Source organism: Heloderma suspectum, chromosome 2 (genome assembly GCF_057233095.1).
Source record: "Heloderma suspectum isolate Gila_16-S chromosome 2, 16-S_ref, whole genome shotgun sequence".
Classification (NCBI taxonomy): domain Eukaryota; kingdom Metazoa; phylum Chordata; class Lepidosauria; order Squamata; family Helodermatidae; genus Heloderma; species Heloderma suspectum.
The window spans coordinates 236034268-236059986 of NC_139459.1; the positions used below are offsets into that span (position 1 = coordinate 236034268).

General features: G+C 45.5%; 1 protein-coding gene across 3 annotated transcripts in view; it reads left to right on the forward strand.

The window, feature by feature from the left end:
• The first annotated feature begins 798 nt into the window (after positions 1-798).
• The window catches only part of GABRA6 (gamma-aminobutyric acid type A receptor subunit alpha6), a 57732-nt gene continuing 32811 nt past the window's right edge, over positions 799-25719 (forward strand). Inside the window, exons 1-9 of one of the 3 annotated variants that reach the window (XM_084832392.1) lie at positions 799-1036; positions 1226-1365; positions 2116-2183; positions 7357-7577; positions 7667-7749; positions 15310-15453; positions 16569-16721; positions 16808-16960; positions 18698-18957. In XM_084832392.1, the coding sequence (XP_084688518.1) occupies positions 999-1036; positions 1226-1365; positions 2116-2183; positions 7357-7577; positions 7667-7749; positions 15310-15453; positions 16569-16721; positions 16808-16960; positions 18698-18957 (1260 nt within the window). In that variant the 5' untranslated portion in view covers positions 799-998. Of the gene's footprint in view, positions 1037-1225; positions 1366-2115; positions 2184-7356; positions 7578-7666; positions 7750-15309; positions 15454-16568; positions 16722-16807; positions 16961-18697; positions 19492-25719 lie in introns of those variants that run through there. The other 2 variants (XM_084832390.1, XM_084832391.1) reach the window with 2 other exon arrangements.

Here is a 25719-nt window from a genome sequence, read left to right on the forward strand (position 1 = left end):
TTGCTCTCCTCCCCACTGCAGCCCTTCCAAAACTGTGCCAGAGGGTCCCCCAGAGTTCAGGGGGGTACACAGGGTGCTTCCGGGTGGGAGGGGAAAACTGTTCTGCTAGTGGTTTCCGTCAGGGTTGCATAACCCATTGGTGGTAATGGAATGAAACTACTCTGTTTCAACTTAGGTCTCCGTACTTATCCATAGTTCTTTTTAACATTCCCCCCTTCTGTGTATCTGATGCAGCCTTTTGGGGTGGATGTGGCATACTTGGAGGGCCACAAGTTGCTCACCCCTGAGATAGAAGGCCAAAATCAGCACCCTAAATCTAACCTAAATGGCCCAGATGGAGGTCAAAAAGCCAAGATGATTATTTCCCCCATGGACATGTACTTGGGAGGATACTTGCACTTGTGAAAGGCCTGGTCAGAGATCAGCATCCAAAGGGTAGAAAACAGCAAACTGGACAGATAAATCTACCGGGGGGGGGGGGCGTCTAATCATGAACAGGCTGCAAAATAATCTCTCTTGTGAACCATAAAAATAATAAAAGCTGAGGCCATTCCTAACATAATCTCTATCAGCAAGATGCCAGCGCGTTTCCAGATTTCCTAACGGGTCCCTGGTAATTCCATGCCAAAACTAGCCCTGGATTTCTTCCTTTTAATCTCCCCTAATGCCTTATTCGATTATTGTCACTGCACTCGGCCCGAGCACCGTCCCTTCAAACTGTAATTCCACAACTGAAGCACTCGGATGAGGCTGACCGGACGGTGGGGGAATATCAGAGACGATACACCCCCCCCCCTCGGGAAACAGGAGACTCAGGAAGGTGGGGCTACAAGAAAGGAGGGGGGGAGGTCAGCCCAAGTCCATCTGCACTTGACCAGTAGTAAACCAGCATTCAGGTTTACTACTGGGAGTAAGGAGAAAGCCGAGGGGGAAGGAAGAAGTCGGAGACTTGCTCCAGCTGACCAGGTCGGCATCAGGGTTTTGGGCGGCCCGCAGGCATGGCGTGGCGGCTCCCTTGGATGTGCCTCGCTGCATGGTAAGTAAAGCTCGAGTTCCCCCAGGCCGGGGGCAGGGATGCTCTCCCCTTCCCGGCCCAGGTGGGAGCGGGCGTGGACACGTCCGCGATGGCTGCGCGTGGATCAGGAGCGAGGAGCAACTTTGTTTGCGAGGCGGCGAGGGCGAGGACACGCCGGGTGACCGAGGAGCTCTTTGATTGCCTTTGCAGCCTCGACCGGGTGCTGGCGATGGACGCCACGGCCGACGAGGGCGGCCTCTACTCGGAGAACGTCTCCCGAATCCTGGACAAGCTCTTGGACGGCTATGACAACCGGCTCCGACCTGGCTGTGGAGGCAGAGACGGTCCAGGTGCTTAGTTCCTTTATACACACACACACACACACACGCACACACACACTCTCTCCCCCCCCCCCCGCCACTTTCCTCCCTCTGATAGTGAACGTCCATCATCTGACCTTTCCTATCGGTCTAAAGCGGCAGCCCCCGGACTCAGCCGCCCTTCCCGGGAACCGAGGCTGCAGCCCTAGGCGCGCTCCCTCGGGGGAGGAAGCCCCATAGGCCCACCGTGGGGCCTCCACGGTTGGGCGCGCCAGGGGGAGACTGGCAGTGGAGCCCTGGGCCAGGCCTACTCGGAAGTAAGCCCCACTGCGGTCAATGGCGCTTACTCCCAGGGGAGCGGGGATAGGACTGCAGCCCCATACAGATTTCCGAGAATGGTTAGGATCGGGCTGGAAGCTGAAGCCCCCGCGCCCCTCCCCACCCGAGTGGGCCCCCCCCCCGCTGCCTCCTCCCGAAGGTGCCTGGCTGAGTGGCGCGCGCTCTCCCCCTTCTCCCAGCGCCTCACTTCGGGGCAGGCGAAACGAAGCAACAGCAACTCTTGGCTAAGCGCCTGCGAACAAGTTGCTTTTTCTCCCGCGCGATGCAACCCGGTGGCTCTCTCGTGGGGTGGGAAAGAGCAAGGGAGAGGGAAAGGCAGCCGCGATGCGCGCCCTCGCTGTTGTTGGTGTGGTCAAATGCACAGTTCATCCATCGAAGTCTCTCCCTCTTCACCCCCCCCCCCCGGCTCTCGTGCAAACTTTTCCTCTAACTGCTTCCCAGGAGCGGTGACCGAAGTCAAGACAGACATCTACGTGACCAGCTTTGGTCCTGTATCAGACGTGGAAATGGTAAGGCTACTTACCCCGCCACACACACCCTGAATCCCCCCCCCCCGCTGGTAGTTGCGAGGCGCCTTGAATCACAGGGGATCGTTACCCCTTTTCTCCTCCCCACCCCTCTAGCCCCTCCGTTGCAAAGGGGCCGGCCGGCCCTGCCCCTGTTTTCTAGGAGCCATTACGGCGGCATCCGAGTCATTAGAGCAGATTACTCGCTTTAATCTTCTTGACAATCTCTGCCTTGCAATGCAGCGACCCGGCAATGCATTTCCCGTCGAGGGGCTGCACGGACAAACTGTTTTGCATAAATGATGGGCAGGGCTGGAGGAGGACCCCCCCCCCCTTTTCAGTGTGCGAGTGCCTGTTTGTGAGATGGCCTGTTAAAAGCACGCGTCTAGATGAAACTCTTCCATCACAATGTAAACGGATGGGCGTCTTAGATCCTCTCCGGCCTTACTAGGTGGGAAGGCGGGTTTGTTGGTTAAGACGGCATCAGCGTTGTAAGAAGATTGCGGGCGTTTGCACCACAACCACAATGCAGAGAATTACACAGCATCAGAACTCAGAGGCGGGGAAGGGAAACTTGGCCAATGTCCATCGCACCAAGCAAGGGAATGTTTCCTTTGCTCACTGTAAGAGCAGATGGCGACAGGCACCTAGTTATGTTGAGTCATCAACACGTGTGTGTTCTCAATAGATAGTGTAAACCCAGATCCTCCTCTTCAATGTCATTAGGACCCCTTTCATTCTGGAACCTGGTCTCAATTTCTAATTAGAGTTCTCTTTATTTTGTGGCTGCCATCAATTATCTTAAGATTGAAATCGTGCTTGTAATGCCCACTGAAATCAATGAGCCGCAGGCTATAGTTTACCGTCTGGAAGTAAGCCTCACTGAAATCAAGGTGACTTACTTCTGAGTAGACCTGTATATAGGATTGTGCTGTTGCTGTTGAGGATGTATGGTCAGTCAGGCTGGTGAAATGGGGCTTTTCGAACCTAAATTCTGGCTTTGGGCTTCTTTGCCTGCCCACATAGGCTATTTTATCTACAAAGGATTTGGAAAGTTCTTGCAAACTTCACAGTAATGCGCTCAGAAAGGATTTGAAATATGGAGTGTAATCTCACAAAGACGAATGACATCAGTTCTTTGTTTTTTAAATATGTAATGCCATAAAAGTTAGTTAGGCTGTTGGGGGACAGGGCTTAGGGGAACCACTGAAATGAAGCTTTCTATAGCCAGTTTATCTACTTTGATAGGGAGTTACAGCCCTCCCCATCAAAGGGTACACAGAGTGGTGCATTCAGAGGTAAGAGTAAACTGTGGTTTAGCATTATGTGAGGGGGTCTTGAGCTTCCCCCTTCCTCTCCTCTAGCATGGCTGCGAGGAAGAGATCAGGAGCATTCACTTCTGTTTCAGTTAGCTACAGTTTAGCACATGCAGTGCTAGTGTGTAGGTGTGTGTGGGGAATGACACCCCCCCTGCAGCGACCCCTTGCCTCCTGTCTTTCCTCCCACCCCTCTCAAAAGTAATTTGTCTTGTTCTTTAGCAAGCGCAGCACGCCTGCTGCTGCACTTTTCTAGGCTGATCTGTTTGCTGTTCCTGGAAGCTCCATGGCTCCATTGGCTAGTACTGTGATGCATGCTGAGCGAGCCAGTCCTCCTTACTTCTGAGCAGACATTCAGCAGAAGGGTTTGGGGATGCTTTGTGGTGGCCATGCTCTCAGAACCTGTTGCTGAGAATCAACTTTGTTTTTGTTGTTGTTGTTGTTAATTTTTAATATTTATACATGAACTGCTTAGAGATTTTATTATGGTAACCCCACCCCCTGCACACACAGCTTTGCAGTCATGCTTTCTCAGTGTCCCCTTTTGCAATAGGTTACAATGGAATGTTGTTGTTTTATGTGGCTGTGTGGATTCCCCCCCCTGCACACTATTTTTCACTCATGAAAAATGAATCAAAATCATGAATCAAAATCACTTGATTCTCTGTGCAATGTGAGGTTTTTCTGGAACAGTGGATTCAAAGGAGTGCCCCTTTCCCATTTCTGTGGCATTGGGTGCTGAGGTTCAAAAGACAGCTCCATCTCTGGTGACCCATTGGCTCTGACTCTGGTGAACCTGCTCTCCACCCCAGCAGACCCAGTGGGCAGCAGCTGCCACTGCAGTTTAACATTACATCCCAACCCTAAAGTGAGGTTAATTTTAATGATGGTTTATTGAAACAAATCAACTTCATAAACCACAGTTTAAAGTCTTTCTTTTTTTCTTTCTTTCTTTCATCACTTAATAGATTAAAAACTTTAAGTGGTTTACATTAAAATAAAACATAATGCTATAGAAACAAGATAAAATAGTAAATAATTAGAAACAAGTAAGAACATTTAACATTGTAATTTTAAAAAAATTACGTCATAACAATAAAACAAGGTGATAACAGAGTCCCTCACAGGTCAGGAAAAGCCTGTGTGAATAGGTGAGTTTTCATGAGGTGTTTAAAAATTGCTACCATTTCTGCCTGTTGAATGACATATGGGAGAGTGTTCCGAAAGGTGGGTGCCACCACTGAGAAGACCCGCTTATGTACTGCTACCTGGCAACATTCCATTGGCTGTGGAACAACCAATAAGGCCCCCTCAGAAGATCTCAGGGGTTGACTGGGTATAGATAAGGGAAGACAGTCAGCTAGGTGTCCTGGTCCTGAGTCGTTTAGGGCTTTGTATGTCAACAGCAAAACCTTGAACATTGCTAATAGGCAGTCAGTACAGTCCTTTTGACACAGGTGTAATATATGTATACCTTGGTGCCCCATTGAGCATCCTAGCTGCTGCATTCTGCACGAGCTGTGGCTTCCGAACCAGATGCAAGGGAGGCTGACATAGGGTGTATTACAATAGTTTAATTGTAAGGTTACCAGTGTGTGGCTCATAGTGGCTAGGCTATCGCTATCTAGGAATGGGTGTAGCTGGAGCACCCACCAGTCAGAGCTGATAATGGATGCTCTAATCCACTGAGGTCACCTGGGTCTCTAGTGGCAAAGATGGATCCAGAAGCACTCCCAGACTGCATACCCGTTGCTTCAGAGGGAGTGTAACCCCATCCATAACAGGTGAACAGCCCAATTCCTGGACCTGCGAACCACCCACCCATAGGGTCTCTGTCTTGTCAGGATTTAGCTTCAATGTATAGACCTTCATCCAGTCCATAACTGCATCCAGGCATCAGTTCAGAACTTGCACTGCCTCTCGCAATTCAGATGTTGCAGAGAAACAGAGCTGAGTGTCATCAGCATACTGATGACACCTTGCCCCAAATCTCCTGACTGCTGCCAGCAGCTCTCATTAGACGTTGGCTAGCTTCAGTAAACCATAGTTATGACTAATAACCACAGCTTGTTCATGTTAAGACATAACACTAAACTGCAGTCGCACTGGAGGAGGAAAGGGAAAAGGGAAGCTAATAAGCCTAAGGTTCATTCTTCTAATGGTAAACCATAGTTTAGTATTGCATCCAAACCCAGCCAGTGAATAAAATAGTAACCACTGCAAATATGTTCTGTGTAAGCCTAATTGAAAATGAATTAGAATAGCACAAAAGAAGGATTTGGGCTGTTGTGCAAGTCCTATTCATTTAAACTGGTCTTATGTAGGTAAGGTTTTGATGGTGCAACAGCCTTGGTGGGGCCCTAGAGGACCAAAAGTTCAGTTATATGTTTAATAATAACAATAGCAATAATAACAACAGTAATAATGCACAGTATGTTGTCCTGAAGGACAGTAATAATGCACAGTATGTTGTCCTCTCAAAATATATTGACAAAGTGCACCAGTTTAAAAAGGAGACAGACAAGTAAAGGTATCCTTCTTCTGCTCCCATAGGTGCCTACCAAGTTCCCTTTCTTCAGGTGGCACAATGGGGCAGGGAGGATGTCTGAATGGTGCAGCAAGACTTTTTAAACCAGCAGGCACAGGGGCCATTTGAGCTTTGTTCCAGGCAGCAAGATGTCTTGGGCCAGCACTCCCCTTTTTGATTATAGCCCAACCCTCTGGAATCCCCTCTTCTTCTCAAAATAAGTCTTCTAAAATTCAGTCAGTGGGCATTATCCAACTGTGTCATTCCGTTAGCGCAAATGACGTTGTGCTTGCAGAAACTAGGTTCAGAACAATGCGCAAGGGAAGACTCTAACTAAAGTCACGTTTGCGCAAGCATGCTTGAGCAAGTGGTTTTGCATAACTCTTGTGCAACCCCATGGAACATCCCTGTTGTGCATTCCTGTTGTGCAGCTGGTTGCGCAGCTGCTTGCACAAGCATAATGGGCAACTGTGTGCACATCAGAAAAATTCAGCAGAGCTCCGCTAGCACTCTTTGAGTTTGCAGAATGTCACACTTGGCCCCTGTCCGGTCTATTCCCACCCACTCCCTTGGCTCTCACTCCAGGAAAGCTTTTGCCCTGCCACATCCCCATTAAATCTAAACCTCTACTAAAAACCTACCTTTTCCTAAATTGGTGCCATGCATCTGTTTTAAGATATTAGTATCGGGGAATTTCATTCTGTTTTGTGAATACACATTAAGATCTCCGTTTTACTGATAGTAAATTATCCATTCACGGATTAATTTGTGGCTATTCTTCATGAAACAATTAAGGAAATAGGATATTTCTTTCCCCTTCATAGACTGGCCCTTTTTAGTAACTACTTAAGGATAATAGGATTAAAGTGATTAAGTAGTGAATGAAATGCAGTTAACATGAGCTCATAAGCTTTCCCACCATATACTGTTACTATAAAGCAGGGATGGGCAACCTAAGACCTTAGGGCTGCCCTTTCCCTAATTTCAAGCAGCCCTCAGCCTAGTTTCTAAAGCCCTGTGCAAGTGCTCAGTTCAGACCTCTGGCAAGAGTGATCTGTTCTTCCTGTGACAGTCTGCTAGGTGGAGAGGAAGAAGGAGAGAGGGGTGGGTGGGGGAGAGATGGGTTGTCAGAGAATGAGAAACAGAAAGAAAGGGGGTGGTAGAGAGAGAGAAAAGGAAGTGGTCCCACTCTGTTTTAGCTCAGGCCTTGCCCACCACTGGCTTCGGTCCTACCCACCACCAGCATTGCAGCCCCCGACACATTGCCCCTGAGGGAATGCAGCCCTTGTCAGAAATGGCTGGCCCTGACCTTGGCTGATTCCTTTTCCTGTAGGAATATACCATGGATGTTTTCTTTCGGCAAACATGGATTGATAAGCGGTTGAAATTTGGTGGGCCCACTGAAATTCTGAGATTGAACAATTTGATGGTCAGCAAAATATGGACACCAGACACCTTTTTTAGAAATGGGAAAAAGTCAATTGCTCACAATATGACGACACCGAACAGACTTTTCAGGATAATGCAGAATGGCACCATTCTCTACACAATGAGGTAAGAAGTCTCTCTACTTTCTCCTCTTGTATGTATTTTCCCTCTGACAATGATTCAGCTCAGCTCAATTCTCCTCTTGTCCTTTTTAGACTTACCATTAATGCCGATTGTCCAATGCATCTGGTAAACTTCCCTATGGATGGGCATGCTTGTCCACTGAAGTTTGGGAGCTGTAAGTTTGCTAATAATTCACATCTCTCAGCAGAGGCAAAGCTTTGCTAGCAGAATATAGGACGTCTTCATACATTGTTGTTTGAAACAGCACTGACTTCCATAAGCCTCCTTGAGTGCCATTTTCTTGATGGAAAGGCAGGCTACAAATCAAATGAATAAAAACAAATATATAAAATATAATGAAAGCACATCACTTACTAGCAGGCCCTTAAAGAAAGAATTCACTACATTATAATCTCCAAATCAACCAAAACAACCAATAATAGCACATCCAGTTTATTTGGAGTTTGGAGCCAGTAAACTGAAAAATCCTATGATGCTCTCGACAGTGTCTAGTGGCTGTAGGATTGCTATCTTATAGATTTTTTAAAAAAATTATAAACTGATGTTAAAAATGTGAAATGTTTTGGCAGAAAAGGCCAGCGTCAGTAACAAATACAAGCATGCTACACTTACAAACCTATAAACTGCTATAACTAAGCCAGTGAGGCTTGGCCTGTTCCTGTTTGGTTCTGGCTCAGTTTATAAGTGGTATTGTGATTGAAACTGGTGTTTTATGCCAAAAAGTTTCACATTAAAAAAATCTGTTTATATATATTTTAAAAAATCTATAAACGGGATGTGCTATTGTTGGTTGTTGGTTTTGTTTTGCAGTGCTTTGTCATGTGCATTGCATTGCCTGCATATCGGTTTATGCTATAATCTTCCAGCCTGGATAGCCAGGATAGTTTTTCAAAGCACGGGATTCTGATAAGAGTTCCTGAACTCTAGCCGGCACATGGTATTGCAGAACGTGGCCATGTAACTTGTAATCATCCTCACAGTACAAAAAGGTCTTCGATGTTTGCTATTGTGTCAGTTTTTCAAAAAATAGCATATTTTGAATAGAAAACTATGATTTATTTATTTGTTTGTTTATTTTTTACATTGATATGCCACCTTTTGTCCAAGGAACTCAAGGTGGCTTATAAAGTGCTTTCCCCATCCCATTTTTTCCTTCCAATAGCCCTGTGAGGTAGGTTAGGCTGGGGGGGGGGGGGAGAGAGAGAGAGAGAGAGAGAGCGGGCGACTGGTTTAAGGCCACCCAATGAGCTTCTTGGCTGAGTGGAGTTTTGAAGTCAGGTCCGCCTCAGTCCTAGTCCAACACTCTAACCTCTGCACCAGGAGAAAGAAGTTGTGTCTTTTTGCAGAAGGAAAAGAAAAGAAAAAGCTCAGCTGTAAACCCAAAACTAACATACAAGCAGGAAGACCGGATTATATTTGGTCATCCTGGCTGTCTATTAGAAATGGAACAAATGCAACAGCCGGGAAATAGAGGAACAAAAGCAGAAATGGATTATTGAGTACGAAACCTAAAAAAAAAATAGCGTATTTGGATGAGCACTGTTAAGGGTACAAGGGTGCTTCCAGATGAGGCTTTTGTTGTGCAATTGTCCTGTCTCAGTCATGGAATTTTACAGGGGATCCAGCCATTGTCATCTTCAGTTTGTAACCCTCCTGTTTTTTTCCTGCTGCTTCTTTCATCTTTTATTCTTTCCAGAAAACAAAAATCCATTAAGGAGGAAAAGACAGAATATCTGCTGTACAATGCATTTTGACTGGTAGCACTAGGAACCCTCTATCTGGAAGCATCCAATGACACTAATGGTACCTGTTTTCAAAGTGCTGCATATAATGCATAGCCTGAGCGTATCCCTGTTTTCTCAGAAAAGTACATAGATTGCAACCTTGGTCTGGCCTGATCTTTCTAGCGGCAAGACATTAGCTGGCTCTCATTGCTTTTCATCTCCCTTTATTCTGGATTATGTCTGTTGTAGACAAGTTTAATAAACTCCCAGATGTGTGCAGTGATTTTTTGGGAAATACGTGGATGGAAGTAAAAGGAACAGACATGGTTCTGGCTGAGGATTTCATTGTTAAATTTGGCATATATATAACTATAATGTTGACAACATACAAGCAAACAACAGAGTAATGTCATTAAGTAACCTTAGTATAACACATAAAGATCATAAATTTCAAGCACAGTTTCTGACAAAGTTAAGATTAGGTTAAGTTCAAAAAATCATATTGGATTGGTTGATCAAGAGTAAATTAAAGGGCTCGCGAATGGTCCCTAGTTGCCTTTTTGGTGCTTATCAGAGTTTTGGTAAGCAGTTAATTTTACTAGGAAGATAACTTTTAGGGACCCCCTTTTCCTTGGTCTGATTACTTTCCCATTTTCTTGCATGTATTCATCTAACTAGAACTAATAAATACAGAATCGTTTCATCTAAATGTGGTGGATCCAGGCTTCCTCGTCCCTCCCTTCCCACCAGAACACCCCCTTTCACCCTCCGTGATCTCTGTTGCATCCTTGGAAGAAAAGCCACTGCTGTGCTTTCTGTGGTGGCTGCAAGGGGTGTGGGGAAGTGAGGGTGGAAGAATCCACATTTGGATTCCTGCCACTGAGGTTGTAGCTGTGTCTACAGTATTGCGGGTGGGCATTTGTATCAACCTATGGGTCCTGGGATGGTCTGAGGAGCCATGGGATTGCTCTGTGAATATATTAAACTTTTTGCCTTTGCCATGGCAAAATTCAATTTTGAAGGTATTGATACAATAAAGATTTTTCATCAGATTGATTAGTCACTTGCTCCTAAGAATTTCTTTATTATTTGAGAGTATTTCTTCATGCCTGTCAAGAACATTGTTTTGCCAGCTGTTAAAATTATCCAGATAGTCATCAAAGCTGAAGCAGTTGATCAGTCATAACTGAAGCAACAGGGTATACTAGTGGAGATTATCTCTTTCGATATGTATGTATCCCATGTTGCTGATATTGCTTCAATTATGACTTTTTTATCTGAACAGTGCAATTGCGTGAAGAAAGAATTCTTACCTAATGGCGTTTTTTATTTATTTTAAGAGCAAAATAATTTGGAAGAATTAAGTTGAGCATGGTACTTGTTTTAATGCTGTGATGAAAATATCTTCCACTGTTTCCCAACCATTCTCATTCAATTTGGTAGAAAAGAAACTGCTTTCAAGAAAAAGTTCCAAAGAGATGAAAATTTCAGTGAAGTTCTCACAGGTGGGGTGTGGGGATCTTGTGCTTACCTTAGTTATGATGTGGCTGAGTGTGCTCATGTGTCCTGAATTTCATTGGACAGTCATTCCCATGGTGGCCTGCAGTCTCCCTGGCTTCTTGCATTTTAATTAAAGCTCAGGGGAAGATGTTATGAGGTAACTCCTCCCCCATGGGGCATTTTCAGATCAAGAAGCATGGGCTGCCAGGTAGCCAGCAGAATGATGGAGAGATATGTAATAGGAAAAAAAAAATACACACACCACACCATCCTCCACTTCGCAATGGTAAGCTCAAAAACACTAACAAAAATTCTAAAGCACCCTGCGAATGAGGCAGAAAAAGAAAGCCTCTTTCATGGGGGAAGAAAACTTTTGGGAAATTGGAAGGCAGATATTGGCATGGTACTATCTCCACCTCTTCCTCCGAGCTGGACACAACACCATCTCCCTTATACCTGCCACAGGGCTTTTGGGAAAGGAGTGGTATTATAAGCATCTGCATTAGAGACCAGGGGCCTGTTTCCACCAGCGATTTACTCTGAGCTGGCTGCTTGTTAGGGATAGATGATGCCATGGCCATCCAGCAGCCACCCCAGAGCTTATCAGGGAAAATCCAGATTTCCTGAGACTGCTTGAAGTCCGATCCTTTTCCTTAAGTCGGGTTCTCGGTGGTATAGTCATTGTCTGCCCCAACCCCCGCATTGACCTCGGGTATCCTAACCCTGCCCAGGGGCATGCCTCTCACAGTGACCTCAGTGAAGAGGTGTTTCCTGTCTCCCACCTCTTTGTTTCCCAGCACAAAGTAGCATCTACTCAGGAGTAACACCCATTATGCTCAATGAGTCTTGTCTGCCAAATGCACACATAGGAAGTCAGTACTTCCCCCCTCCTCCGTTCCAGTGATCAAGCGCAGTAAGGCTTTAGGAAGCTTGGGCCTATGTTAGAGCCTTGTCTGCCACATTTGTTATAGAGTAAAATGGTGGCTGGTTTCCATCTTTGTGTTCTCTCCCCCCCTCCACTCTTTCCCAGCACAAGCATATGTGTGTTTACTCAGAAGTAACTCCCCTTGTGCTCAATGAGGCTTGTTCCTGAAATGCAGGTGCATCTGGACTTTCAGGAGAAAGGAGATGGGGGTGGGGAGAGGGGGGAAGGCTCTCTTATTGGTTGAGCAGCCTCTTCTAGTCAGATGACATTCATTCCAATCCCCACCGGAAAGTATGTTCTATGAAGCGATCTTTACTGCTGCGGAGAACCTGCTCGTGGAGCCCTGCTCGCAGCAAAGCCAATTCCTTTTTAAAAAATCCAGTACCCCTCCATTAGCTTCTCCTTCCATTGTTGTGGAAACACAGCCCCGATGTATCCACAACCACACCACAGAAATTTAATATGTGAGAACCTGGGGAAGGAGCTGAACTCTGAACTAGAGCTGGGCCAAATTTCTCAGAATTCATTTTTCTGCTATTTTTCTTTTTCTTACTCCCCTAGAAATAGAGGGAGAATTTGCAGAATTTTATCCACCATTCCCCCCACCCCCAGTGGTGGCTGCCTGCTCTCCATAATGCCCTGGAATGACACTAGGTATAGGGCATTGTGGAGGATGCAAAATGGTGGCCAGGTTACCAACACAGTTGCTGCTGTTGCCACTTGCGGTGATAGCTCAAAAATCCAAAACCCTGAGGAAAAAAGAAAGAAGTTGTGCTATGGCCTCCTGATGGTGAGCTCCACCTGATTACTATGCACAAACACACAAAATGGCATACACCGGCACACGCTCCTTTCATATGTTGTAGAACTTGCATTTTTTCTTTCATCAGAAATTGAGCTCCTACTTAGATTTAATAATTAATGAATTCTTTTGTTTCTTCAGTGATTGTGATTTATTATTATGTTCCTCCTCCTCCTTCTTTTTGCCTTTATTTTGTTAACCTTGTTTCAGAATAAAATAAAATTTCATGATTAAAAAAAAGAAAGAAATGAGCCTTCCAATTTCTCTGCCTACAAATAGGGTGGAGAGACTTGAGAGGTCATTTGGACACCAGTATAATGTTTTAGGTAGGTTGTTTTCAGTCTGGAGGTCATTAGTAGTGACTGGTAGGCCAAAGATATGCTCCTGGTTTATGACTGTTGGGTCCCCCGCATATAGAAAATTGGGAATGGGATCCGGATCAGACCCCAATGATGTTGCATAGTCTTCTGACAAAGATGGCCCTGAGAACTATTGGTCCCTGGAGGCAGAAAATATTACTGCTGCCCTAATGGTTCCTGTCCTGCTTATCCTGTTAATCATATGTTGTATACTAACTTTAATTGGACAGAATAGAATGTCAGTAAAGCTATGCTTTCATAACTTTCTTATTCCAGCATAAGAATAAAATGCTTATTTCAACAGCCCAATTCGTACTGGGAATGAACAAATGTGCTAGTGCATACTGCTGGTTGCTCCCACTGCAAGCTAAACAACCCAGGGGTGATCCATTTCTGGGTTGTTTAGCACTGTGTCCAAACCTGGACCTCTGGCTTGTCAGGGGAGAGACAAGCCAGAGAAACAACCCTACAACAAACCATGGGTTATTTCTCTGGCTTTCTCTCCCTTGACAAGGCAGAAGTCCAGGTTTGGGCACAGACTAAGCAACTCATTTTTCATGCAAACCTGGCCACCGTAAATTACAACTGGTCCTGCAAATTCACGTAGTATCCACATACATATTGGGCAAAATCACCTGGTAAAACTGCTGTCCTCGGGAGCAATATTTGCTTGAACCAGTAGACTTTACTCTGGGATAAGGACTTGTTCCGCTAGATCAGTGCATAAGAAGGAAGTGGATTCCCTCTCCTCCCTCTCTTATTTTCTAGCCAAACCATTTGCCTGGGGATGAGTCTCCTGCACAAAGATGAGTTAATGATAAGACAGAAGTTTGGCAAGCCATGCTGCACTCATGTCACCTGCACTCACATTCCATATTAAACCCTAGAATTGCCAGTTGGAGATGGAAGATACCATGTTTCAAGCGTAAAATAACTGTCTCATGGAATTTGCATTAGGATGTGACAATCTTGCATTAGGATGTGACAACCTTGAGTTGTATCAGGGTTCCTTGCCCAAGCTGAAGGGAAAAGAAAGGACCTGTCTGGATTGAATTCTAGGTTTTACGTTTCCTTTCCTAATGACTTTGACATAAAAAGTGATACACCTAGCCTAATCCAGAAGGTAGAAACTGCCCACCTCTATTCCACCTTGGCTACACTGGAGGGACATGAAAGTTCTTACCTGATGGTGTGGAAGAAGGGAGAATGCCTGAAGATGGTGTTAAAAAACCTTATTCTACAATGCAGAAGGGTTGCTCCTAAATTTGTATAAAGGACACCATACCACTTCCCTTTCAACCACAGGTATACTGGTGACATTGAAAGAAAAATACCATGGCTTCTATATAAATCTGGTATCATCAATAACTTATCAGGCATTGTTGAAATTGCCAGAAGTAAAGGTTAACTCAAGAAAGTGGAGGTGTATTGTTGGAATCATGGTGTAAAGTGACACCGGCTTGAAAGCTTCCAGAGTAGTAGCTGTGTTAGTTGTTGCAGCGAAAACAACAGCACCTTGTGGCACCTTAAAGATGAACAGATTGACAGCACACTCCCATCCATGCTTACTCCAGTGAGCTTGATGGGACTTATTGACTGCAGTTCTATTATAGCATAATCTTCTGTGGACTAGAACACATTCCATCAGATGCATGAAGTGTTGATATAAGTTGGCCTGCCCACGCACCCACCCACCCACCTACTCAATCTATAGAGAAAAATCCAGGCTAAGTTAGTTGCACTTTCCTCCCACTGAAATCAGTGAGACTACCTTGATGACTTTAATCCCATCAATTTCAATGGGATCTCAGTCCAGCTAACTTAACCTGGATATTACCCACTAGAGCCCAATGGCTATAAAACACAAGAGGTTCAGTCTGTGCCAGTTCTACATGAAGCTTAAACATACACAGTGTAAGCACAGTGGCCTTTCACAAGAGCAGCGATCGGTGAATAATACTGCTTTGTGAATGGGCACTGCTTCTCTACTGGATGCTTTATGTAGAATAGTCACAGGTTGGACTTCTTGTATTTCAAAGCCATTCGACCCCACTGTCCACTAATTTGACTGTTGCACACCAACCAAAAGTTCAGTGCAAATGCATGTTGAAGAAGTACAAAATGTTTGCGTCTAATGATGCAAATAGAGTATGGGATGTCCATCTTCCCCATATATTCTGTGAGATAATAAGTGCCTTTCACCATGATAGTTTGAAGTCCTCTCCTTCCATTTGGAATAATGAGACACTGCAATCCAAACTGGGCGCTCCAGAGGCCAAAGTTCTTTATGGCTAGTTCCAAACCAGAAGCAAATGGATCCAGAGGACATGATTGTTTAGTGAAGCACTGAGAGTTAAGTGTAATTAATACATGACAAAGGTTTCTCTCTCTCTCTCTGACTCAGATGCCTATCCTAAAAGTGAGATTATTTACACCTGGAAAAAAGGACCATTGTATTCAGTGGAAATACCACAAGAATCTTCCAGTCTTCTCCAGTATGACCTGATAGGGCAAACAGTCTCTAGTGAAACAATAAAATCTAATGCAGGTAAGATCTCGACTGCACGTGGAGTGCTAACACTGGAAAATAGTCACTTAAGCAGCCCTCTTCAGTATCTGGCCACATTTAGAGAACTTGGCTAGTCTAAATCTGCTGGGACATTCCTGACCTAGTCTCTGAGACTGACGTCTGGCATGGTGCTTTTTCATGCACACAGCAATTTAGGCTGAAGAAGGGTGCTGTGTCATGGGCAATGTGAATCCAGCTTTTGTTTCTAAGCTTCGGGTATAAAAGGTAAAGTAAAGGTGTCCCCAACCAGTCGTGTCCGACTCTAGGGTGTGGTGCTCATCTCCATTTCTAAGCCGAAGAGCCAGCGCTGTCCGAAGACGCTTCCGTGGTCATGTGACCGGCATGACTGAACACCCAGGTGCACGGAACGCTGTTACCTTTCCCGCCGAGGCGGTACCTATTTATCTACTTGCAATTTCTTGCTTTCGAACTGCTAGGTTGGCAGAAGCTGGGACCGAAGACGGGAGCTCACTCCGTCACGCAGCACTCTGGTCTCGAACTGCTGACCTGCCGACCTTCCAGTCTGCAGTTCAGCGTCTTAACCACTAAGCCACCGCGGCCCCTAAGCTTCAGGTATAGGACTGCCTATAAAACAAAATAAAGAAAACCACTTATTTGCATGTGTTCAGCAGGAGCACAGGGAAATATGCAAGATGACAATTGGCTGCAGAATTCAGCTTCCCAAGAGTCTCATCTTTCATTTTAAAAAAAGGAAGATTCTAGCCCATATGGCTGTGAAGTTCGTGCTTGAAACTTTGTGGGCAATGCCTGCTGGAATCGGAGAAGACAAAAGCATGGATGAATAGAACGTCCGTGTGTGCAGGGCTTTAGTGTGCTCTGTGCGGCTCATCGTCCCTCCCTAACGACCAGGAGAACTAGAATGAATTACGCAAACTAGAAAAAAGGCAAAAGAGTAGAATATGTAAATCTATTCAATTTGCATAATTTTATTCAGGATGCCAAATTCAGCCTTCCTTGCCAGTTTTTAAAAAAGAAGTCAAATGCACAGAACCCTGCCTACCTGTTTATTAACAATGTCCAAGGTTGTATAATATGTGGACAAAGATAATGCTGCTATACTTGTTTCCTAACAGGTGAATACGTAATAATGACTGTTTATTTCCACTTACAAAGGAAGATGGGCTACTTCATGATACAGATATATACTCCTTGCATCATGACAGTCATCCTTTCACAGGTGTCTTTCTGGATTAATAAGGAGTCTGTTCCAGCTAGAACAGTTTTTGGTATGCCGGGGTTACGATCGCTGTCCGAAAATGCACTTTATCATTACATTTCTCCATCTTTTTCCATTGCTTGTGTTTTCTTTTAGGCAAATATTCACTTCAGGTACTCTATTTCTATCTACGAAGAAAAATAGGCTACTATCTCATTCAGACATACATTCCATGCATTATGACTGTAATCCTGTCTCAAGTTGTGTTTTGGATCAACAAAGAATCTGTTCCAGCAAGAACTGTTACTGGCATTCATGCTTTTTTGCGCATTACCTTCATTCATTCATTCATTCATTCATTCATTTTTCCATTCACTCAACATATTGTACCTGCTACTGCACTGTGATAGACATTAGCACTGTTGTTTTTGAAGACTGTAACACACAAATTAAAGTGTGGAGGGTTCACCTGGGAACTCCAATTGAATCAGTGGGAGCTACTTCTAAGTAATCATGGGTTGGATTGGCCTGTTGCTGGGGATTGATTGAACAGTGGGGATTTTTCTGAGTAAGCATATGTAGGATCTCATCACAAGGCTGCAGTTCTATGTGTACTTACTAAGAAGTGATGCCATTGAACTGAATGGGATTCTGAGCAAAACAGGGTTGCCAAAACTCTTTCCGCTCAAGAGCTGAATACAGTTTCAGAGAAGGTCTTGGGGATAGCATTCCAATGGTGGGTGGAGTCAAAGGCAAAGAGGCAGAGCCAAAATGCCATAAATGCCAGAAGATTTTAGTTTAGGAGAGGCATTTCTCCTGGAGACATTGCTCTTTCCAGAGGCTTTTCTTGAGTGACCAGCTGCCATGTATTAAATTCAGAACTTGTTTCTTTTAAAATGTTTTTATTGTTTTAACATGGTGTTTTATTCTTTTATCTTTGTTCACTGCTCTGAAATATTTTGATGTGGAGTGGTATATAAATATTGTGAATAAATAAATAAACAAACAAATGCATTTCAGCCTATTAGGATGAGATTTTTTGTGGCGGGGGGGGGGCAGTCACAAAAGCCTGGAAACCACTAAACAATTGGAGGTCAGGGGAAAGGGAATGGGACCACAGGAAGGCAGCATGGACATATGCGGAATCCCAGAGGGCAAGTTTTGGACTCCAAGCAGGCCGGATTTGGCCCACGGGCCTGAGGTTCAATATCCCTGGAGTAAAACATGCACAATGGTGGTCCTAAGTAGCACTATGCCGAAAATTTTGATTCTTCTATTTTCAGCATTCCGTAGGGAGAGGGCAAAATGAAAACTTTGGCCAAAGAGGCTGGGAGAGGTGAGAATTTTCTCCTGGGGCGGGGGGGGGGAGGGGACACACACAGGGTTTCCATATACCTTTTTAAGTGCAGGCAATTCTGTAGGGAGTATGTATATGTGTGTGTGTGTGTGTGTGTGTATATGTATGTATGTATGTATATCACCCCCTGCACTTGCAGGAGCCCAGGACTCTTCTCCAGCCTGGCAGTTCTGTCTGAACTCCCTGTGATCTTGCCCTCTCCAATAGGTATTCAGGAAAAACTCCTGGATGGAGAAGAATCCTGGGCTCCTGCAAATGCAGGGGCTGTTTAAAAATAAACACAGAAAGAAGACCCCTCAAGAACTGCCTACACTGAAAAAAGGTATGTGAAAACCCTGTCCCCAAGGAGAAAATTCTCTGAAATTCCCCCCCTCCCTGCAAAAGAGGCAGAAAAAACAATGCCCCTTTCTCAGGGAGAAAAAAAGTTCCGCAAAATAGAGGGCAGGATTAGGCACAGCACTAGTCCTAAGCAAACTTCCCTAGAAGTCCCTGTTGAAAGTAATAGGGCTTCCTTCCAGGTAAACATGGAACCCATGGCTTAGAACTCAGGCTGTAAATCAGTTAACTAGCTGAAAGGGTCCATGGCATTTGCACAAAGGGAGGTTAGTATGGGGATTCATGGAACTCGCAAGCCCGAGAAAGGATATTCACTGATCCTTAACATCCTCCTTTTCGTCCTTATTTTGTAGGGATCACTACTGTTCTGACAATGACCACACTGAGCATCAGTGCCCGCCACTCCTTGCCCAAGGTGTCTTATGCTACCGCAATGGATTGGTTCATTGCTGTGTGCTTTGCCTTTGTCTTCTCTGCACTTATCGAGTTTGCAGCTGTCAACTACTTTACCAATCTTCAGGCTCAGAGAGCAACAAGGAAGGCAGCCAGGACAGCCGCTCTAGCAGCAGCCCTCTCAGCAGCTACTGTACCGGCAGAGGACGAGATGGTCTTGGTAATTGCTCACATTTCTGATAATAAGCATCGCACAGCCAAAGTAGTGAGTGCCAAACAATTGAACAATATTAAAGTGATCTTAGTTGGGAGGAGATTATGTAACCAAAGCACATCGTGCATTCACGAGTTAAGTGGTTGCTCAAAACTTCTAAAACTGAAAGTGCAGTGTTTTGTTTTTAAAAGCTCAGCGAAGGTGTTGTTCTGCATCCATTTTATTTGAATGTTATTTCCCAGCCTTTGGGGCTTGTGTGTTCCACAGGCACATTCATGAGCAATGCTATCCATGTCACAGTCACGCAAGCCATGCGGGATCCTGTTCAAGGGGATGTGCACTGGCCAGATATTCTTGGATCAGTTTGTAACTGGCGTTCTGTAAGTGGGTCATTGGGGGAAAGAAGGGAAATTAGACTTTACATAAACTTGGCATCTTCACATATGCTTGGCTGTGTTGGAAGCAGCCCAGCCAAAGACATGGAACTGGAAGCTCACTGTGCTCGACTCATGTGAGATATTAAAGTGCTTTATTTCATAGAAAGAAAAGATGCTGCGTGCTGTCTTCCTAACAGAAATACAATTGAAGAATGGCTTAGCAGCTGCAGCAGTGAAAAAGGCCCTTCTGGGCCAGGTCCCTCTCTTCGCCTCCTAAATGTCCTCATGGTCCAGAGATCCTTTGTTGCACTGGGAGCTGGGAGATCCGGGTTCTAGTCCCCACTTGGCCATGGAAGCTCACTGGGTGACTTTAGGCCAGTCACAGACTCTCAGCCCAACCTACCTCACAGGGTTGTTGTTGTGAGGATAAAATGGAGATGAGGAGGATTATGTAAGCCACCTTAAGTTCCTTGGAGGAAAAAAGGGTGGGATATAAATGCAATAAATAAATAAATAAAGTATTTTGCCTCCCTCTCCCAATGCTTTCCCACTATTCCTCCACCTCATCACATATTTCCTTCTACCTGGGATGACCAGGTGCAAAAGGGAACAGCACTCCTGCATCTTCTAAAATTCCCTCTTCTGCACCAGTATTAAAATAAAAGTAGGTTGACCAAACTCACCAAATGCAGAAGAGCACAGGCGCCCACTGTCCTCTTTTGCAGTTTGTGGACCTACTTTAACAGGTACCAATTGACAGAATCTGGACCCTCAAATAAAGGGATCTAGGTCATCAACCCTATAAAGCTGAGGTGAGGAACCTCAGGGGCCAAGTCCGGTCCTCTGGGGTTCCCAAAATGGCCCCCTTTCCCTAGCTCCACCACCGTTTCCCTCAGCCATCAATCATTGGCTGGTTTCGCAGTGTTTCCCCATTCTAAAGGGTTGAAATGCCTCTTCTAAGGCTGAGTTACTGGCAGTGAGAGCTTTATGCTAAGGTACGGTGGTATTTTTGGCCCCACTCCTTTAGCCCCATCCCTTTGCCTTTAGCTCCACCTACAAGCGGAATGCAGCCTCTGTGAGCTTCTACAAAATGAAATTCAGCCCTCAGGCTGAAAGAGGTTCAACACAATTGCTATTAAGGCAGTCAGAAGGCAATGAAAAGGAGAACGATCTTGTTCAGTGCCCCACTCCTAGGGATGTATGAAACTCACTTACCTTTTCATGGAATCTTTCGCGGTGGGGAGGGGAGGCGCTCCATCCCTCCCCGCGGAATCCTCGAAGGGGGGGAGGCGATCCGGTCCTCCCCCTGGAATCCTCGACGGCCGGCTCCGCTCCACGGCCAGGCCGCAGAGCAGCCGGCCAGGGCCGTCCGCAAATGGCGGCCGCCGTGGCAGCCGCCATTTGTGTCTAGCCAGCAGCTGTTATAGGCTACATAAGAATTTATGTAGCCTATCACGGCTACCCCCCCAAAAAAAGCAGCATATGCAAATGGTGGCGGCTACGGCAGCCGCCATTTGCGTTCCCTATTTTTCGCCGTTTTATCCTATGTAAATATTTACATAGGCAATTACGGTGAAAAAAAGGGAACCGCAAATAGCATAATGGGCGCTATTTGTGTTCCTTTATTTTTTGCCGTTCTAGCCTACGTAAATATTTACGTAGGCTAGAATGGTAAAAAATAGGGAATGCAAATGGCGGCCGCTGTAGCCGCCACCATTTGCGTACGCTGGGGTTTTTTTCAGGGGGTAGCCGTGATAGGCTACGTAAATTCCTACGTAGCCTATCACGGCTGCAAGGATGGCAATGGCGGCGGCAGCAGCCCGGTGGCGGCCGGCCAGGAGACCAGCCGCCAGAGCCGGCACCGGAACCGCCGCTGCCGCCAAATCCGCTGCATCCACCCCAGGTAAGTGCTGTCTCGGGGGGATAGGAGGCTGTTCCGCCATGGATTCTGGGGGGCTGGATTCTAAAGAAAGAATCTGGCCTCACTGGAATCCGTGGCGGAATTCTCTGTCATCCCTACCCACTCCTAGGAAAGTCTTTGCCACACCACTTTCCCTGCCCCTCTTCGATGCCATATATGTGGCATACAGTCTGCACCCCTATGCTCTCTACAGCTGACATTTATATACATCTCTGGTTCAGTCACCCTGCCTCAAAAATGATATCTGCACTTTTTCTGCTGGAACGTGCAGAAAAAGGTAACTAAAGTGATCAAGTGGTTCCCTTTGAGCAAAAATATGCATGGTGTTGAGAAAGTGAATAGAGGGAATTTCTTTCTCTCTGTCCCCTAAGATGGGAACTCATGGTCACTTGAAGAAATTGATTGCTAGCAGGTTCAGGAAGATAACAGGAAGCATTTCTTTACACAATACATACATTAACTTAATGAAATTCACTGCTGCAATGTATGGTGATGTTCACAGGTGTAGATGGCTTTGAAAGGATTTAGATAAATTAATGAAGAGAAGGTCTAAAGGGACAGAAGCCTGTGGTTCCAGGGAATTAAAGGGTTTGTCAGCTTGTAAATATGTGTGTATGGGTGGGGTGCTGTGAAGTTCCTTTTCTGCATATGTGATTATGAGTACAGAATTAGTGCAGTAGTGGGCTCTTCCGGGTAATTAACCTTCAGCCCAGGAAAAAGATTTAATCCTGCATTATACTAATGCTTACATCCTCCCCTAGAACACAAGATCCCTGCATACAAATTAGTTCCCCCTTTCTTTGCACCCTTAAAGCTGCAATCCTATTCCCATTTAGTGGCAGTGGGAGTGACGTCTGAGTAGACATGCATAGGATTTCATTGTAAGGATGCAATCCTATTGACTGTTCCATTGATTACCGGAAGCCCCCAAACTCGGAGGCTTCCTATTATCCCATGCAGGGCGGGAGGAGCGGTGGAAGTGATCTTTCTGCACCAGCTGCGAGGGGGCAGGGTAATGGGGTCAGACCTCCAACCCCCCTTCTGAGGTCGCCGTGCTGTATCCAGCTTTGAAGGGAGGAATCCCCAGTATCCTCTGGCCCCTGGGGGCCATAGGATTGCTCCCTAAATCACTCTTCTATTCACAATCTGTCTGGATGTCTCTGAATTCTGGAGGCTTTGAGGGAATAATATGCTACACCATTCTCCAGTAAAGTTTGGGTCTTTTTGGAGACATGATATTGGGCTAGTTGTTTGATAGCTCTGTTTTACTTAATCTTATTTCAGTCTGCCACCAAATGTGAAGAAGCCCTTGCTAAGAGCCAGGTACATAACAACAGGTTAAGTGAAGGATGGGACACCCTCCCCTCCCACCCCTTCCCCCTCTGCTAAGATTCCCACCGCCCCCAAAACACCTGCTGCTGTTAAGATAACACAGGGCTTGGTGTGTTAAAGTTATTGTTAGTGGGTGGGAATGTGAAAAATGGAATGATTCCATCCGAGAGGAGTAAGCACACTTGGAATGGGATAGTGCTTCGGATTCAATATCCTACTCCCCATCCGCCTCTTTCCCTATTTATTTATACTCTTGCTGTGAGTCCTGCGCACAAGTTATTGAGTGTCTAGGCTGCTGAAGTGTGGGAGGTCAGCCATGTGTTTGATGATCAAGCTGTGTGGGTTTTACTAAAACTGATATTGTTGTTTAGTCATATCTGCTTGCTGTGGAGAAGGGGGAGATTTCAATTGTGCCTCCTGTTCTTGAGGCTTCCCTAAGGGTTGCCATCTCTTTTTCTTTTTATGGAGAGGCTCGTGGCCACTTCAGGCAGCTGATTTGGGGTGTCATCAAAGGGTAGCACATAGTTATTGAATTTATCAATAGCTATATATTTATATTTTTATGTGTTTTTAGTATTAGTTTTTAGTGAAATTAGTATTTTACTGCCTGGGAGAGGTGCTTGTGGGGTTTTCTGCCCCAGGTACAAAATAATTCAGCCAGCCTTGGGTACTGTGCAGCTTGATTTGGGATTGGGGTGTTGGGGGCGGGATGCCTTTTGCCATTCTTCCTCAGGCAGCAAAATGCCTTAGGCCAGCCTTTTACTTCTCAGTATGGTGGTGGTGGTGTGGGGAGGGCAGCTTTACCTCTGTATCCGCCTATTATTAAGTAGCTGTTAAAGGAACACAAAAAGCAAAGGAAGCTGTGTCAGTCTAAAGAAAAAAAATCCAAAACTCACAGTTGGACAAAATCATTATTAGGAACAACCAAAATTCACACAATAATGAGCAAGCTTTTGATTTCCCTAGAACTCTTCTTCAGGCTGGATGTCATGCCAAATGGGGTGGGAGGCAGAGGGAGAATAAATAAATCTGGCTTGATGTTGAAGCCACAATATCTGCCTTTTGTCAGTCTCAGCAGAGTGTAGAAGAATAGCAGGGTCACACGCTCATTGAAAGGGGGCGGCGGGGTCACAGGCTCAATCTCCACCCCCTCCACTTCTGACCATCATGGATTTAGCATGTAGGTCTGATGGAGGATTCTAAGTCTGTTCAGCTGAATGAGCTTAGAATCCTCCCTGCGATCAGGAACCTTGTTTTCGCAGGGTTCCCAATTGCGGGGAGGATTCTAAGTGCATTCAGCCTTTAGAACGGGGTGGGCAATATGTGGCACAAAGGCTGCATGCAGCCCCCCATGGCTGTTTTTTGCAGCCCCTGCCCCTGCTACCACCAAATTTGCCATGGTGGTGGCAAAAAGTGGCGATTTTGCAAGTTGTACAGGGAGTAGAGATGGCAAACGTGATGTTTGAGCTCGTCAGGGTTCTCCGAATCCCCCCCGCCCGATACTTGGTTCACCTTGCTTGTTCACAGTCCCAAACACAATCATTTTTTTAAAAAACATCAGGAAAAATGTGGGGTTTTGGTTGGGAAAAGTGCACATTGATAGAAGTCTGCAACCAAAATGTGCACGTTTCCCCCATTCAGTAAAAGGTGAAACATACTCATTTTTTGAATGGGCTCAGATGTCCAGACACATGCGCACATTTTCTCCAAAACTGTGCGCACGTTCACATTCGGGGTTACGAATGGAGTTTGTTCGACTGTTTTGCAAACACACATTGAATTCTCGTACACTCATAGTAGGGAGCACATGCCTTCTGTGCAAGTAGAATTGCTCTCCTAGAAGCTTCCTGGGACTGTGATTTTGCTTGCAAATGTTGCTGGGTTTCTTCTGCTGCCATGACAATTTCAGCAGCGGCAGCAATTTCAGCAATGGTGGGTTTGGAATGTGGCTGCCAGTGGGTTCCAGGTGGAGCAATGCAGAAGTTGCCCACCCCTGCTTTAGACTATGCTAAATGTGTGAATGTTGGTAATGGTGGGGCAGAGACGGGGATGTTGGGGGCAGAGCTACCATGTGCAGCCCCCCACATTTCCAGGTGTTCTTTGAATGCAAGTAGACCTCACATCCAAACAGTGCTAAGGGCTACGCAGGGTTCAGGTTGCACCTAGGACTGCTGGAACAAAGAAACCAGTAGTGTCCGATCTCCCATTTTTGAAAATATAAAATCTAGCAATTACCCAAACCTGCCTCTATCCTCAAGCCAAACACACAGGTTACTTTTCATGGATAGCACTTGTCTATAAAATAAGCAGCAAACCTAACTGTATAGCCAATTGCCTTTGAGAGTGGCCACAGAAAAGGAAGGGCTGGCTTTCTGCTTATGCATGTATCTGTGTTGTTTTTGTTTGTAACCCAATGCACACATCTAAATTAGTGTGTTCAGAGAGGCTGCTTTTCCATTGCAATATATGTATTTTAAAGCAGTAGCCTCCTCCCCATTCCCAAGTTCAGTTTACACTGAAAGCATCTCAAAGAGCAGGAATGACGACGGCCTGGAACCCCACTGGAGCAAGTCCCGGCTTTGTTGCTAGTTGACATTGGTGCTGAAGTGCCTGTAAGCTTCGGGCGGCACCTTAATCTTCGCACTTTGCATTGCAATGCCTCATAGAAACTTATAAGAATAAACACATCCAATATACTGGTTAATGTTCAGGAAATGCTGGATGGCTTTTAAAAAATGTCATGACATTTGAGAAGGGCTTGGTAGATATGACTGAAATATCATTTGATTTGTTGGTATTGTATTGCTTATTAGATACACGTTGTTAGAGTGGAATATGGTTAAAACAACAAGATTTGGTCCCAGTAAACAGGAAAGTTTGGATTTCCATTTTAATTACAATGGGTTACGTCCAACATTGTGCGAGCAGACGTCCGCTGCTGGGCAAGACTTCCCCTTACTCTCTTTTCCCCTGTAGCCCTGTGTGTGACTGCAAAACTGCTCCAGGAGATCCTTCAACATTCTCAGGCAGTTTGGGGGCACACAGGAAGGACTGCAGGGGGGAAGGGAGATCTGTTAGGTTTCCATTCCTCTGGCAGATGACCAGCATTGGATTCAACCTGAAGGCTGGATCCTTTGC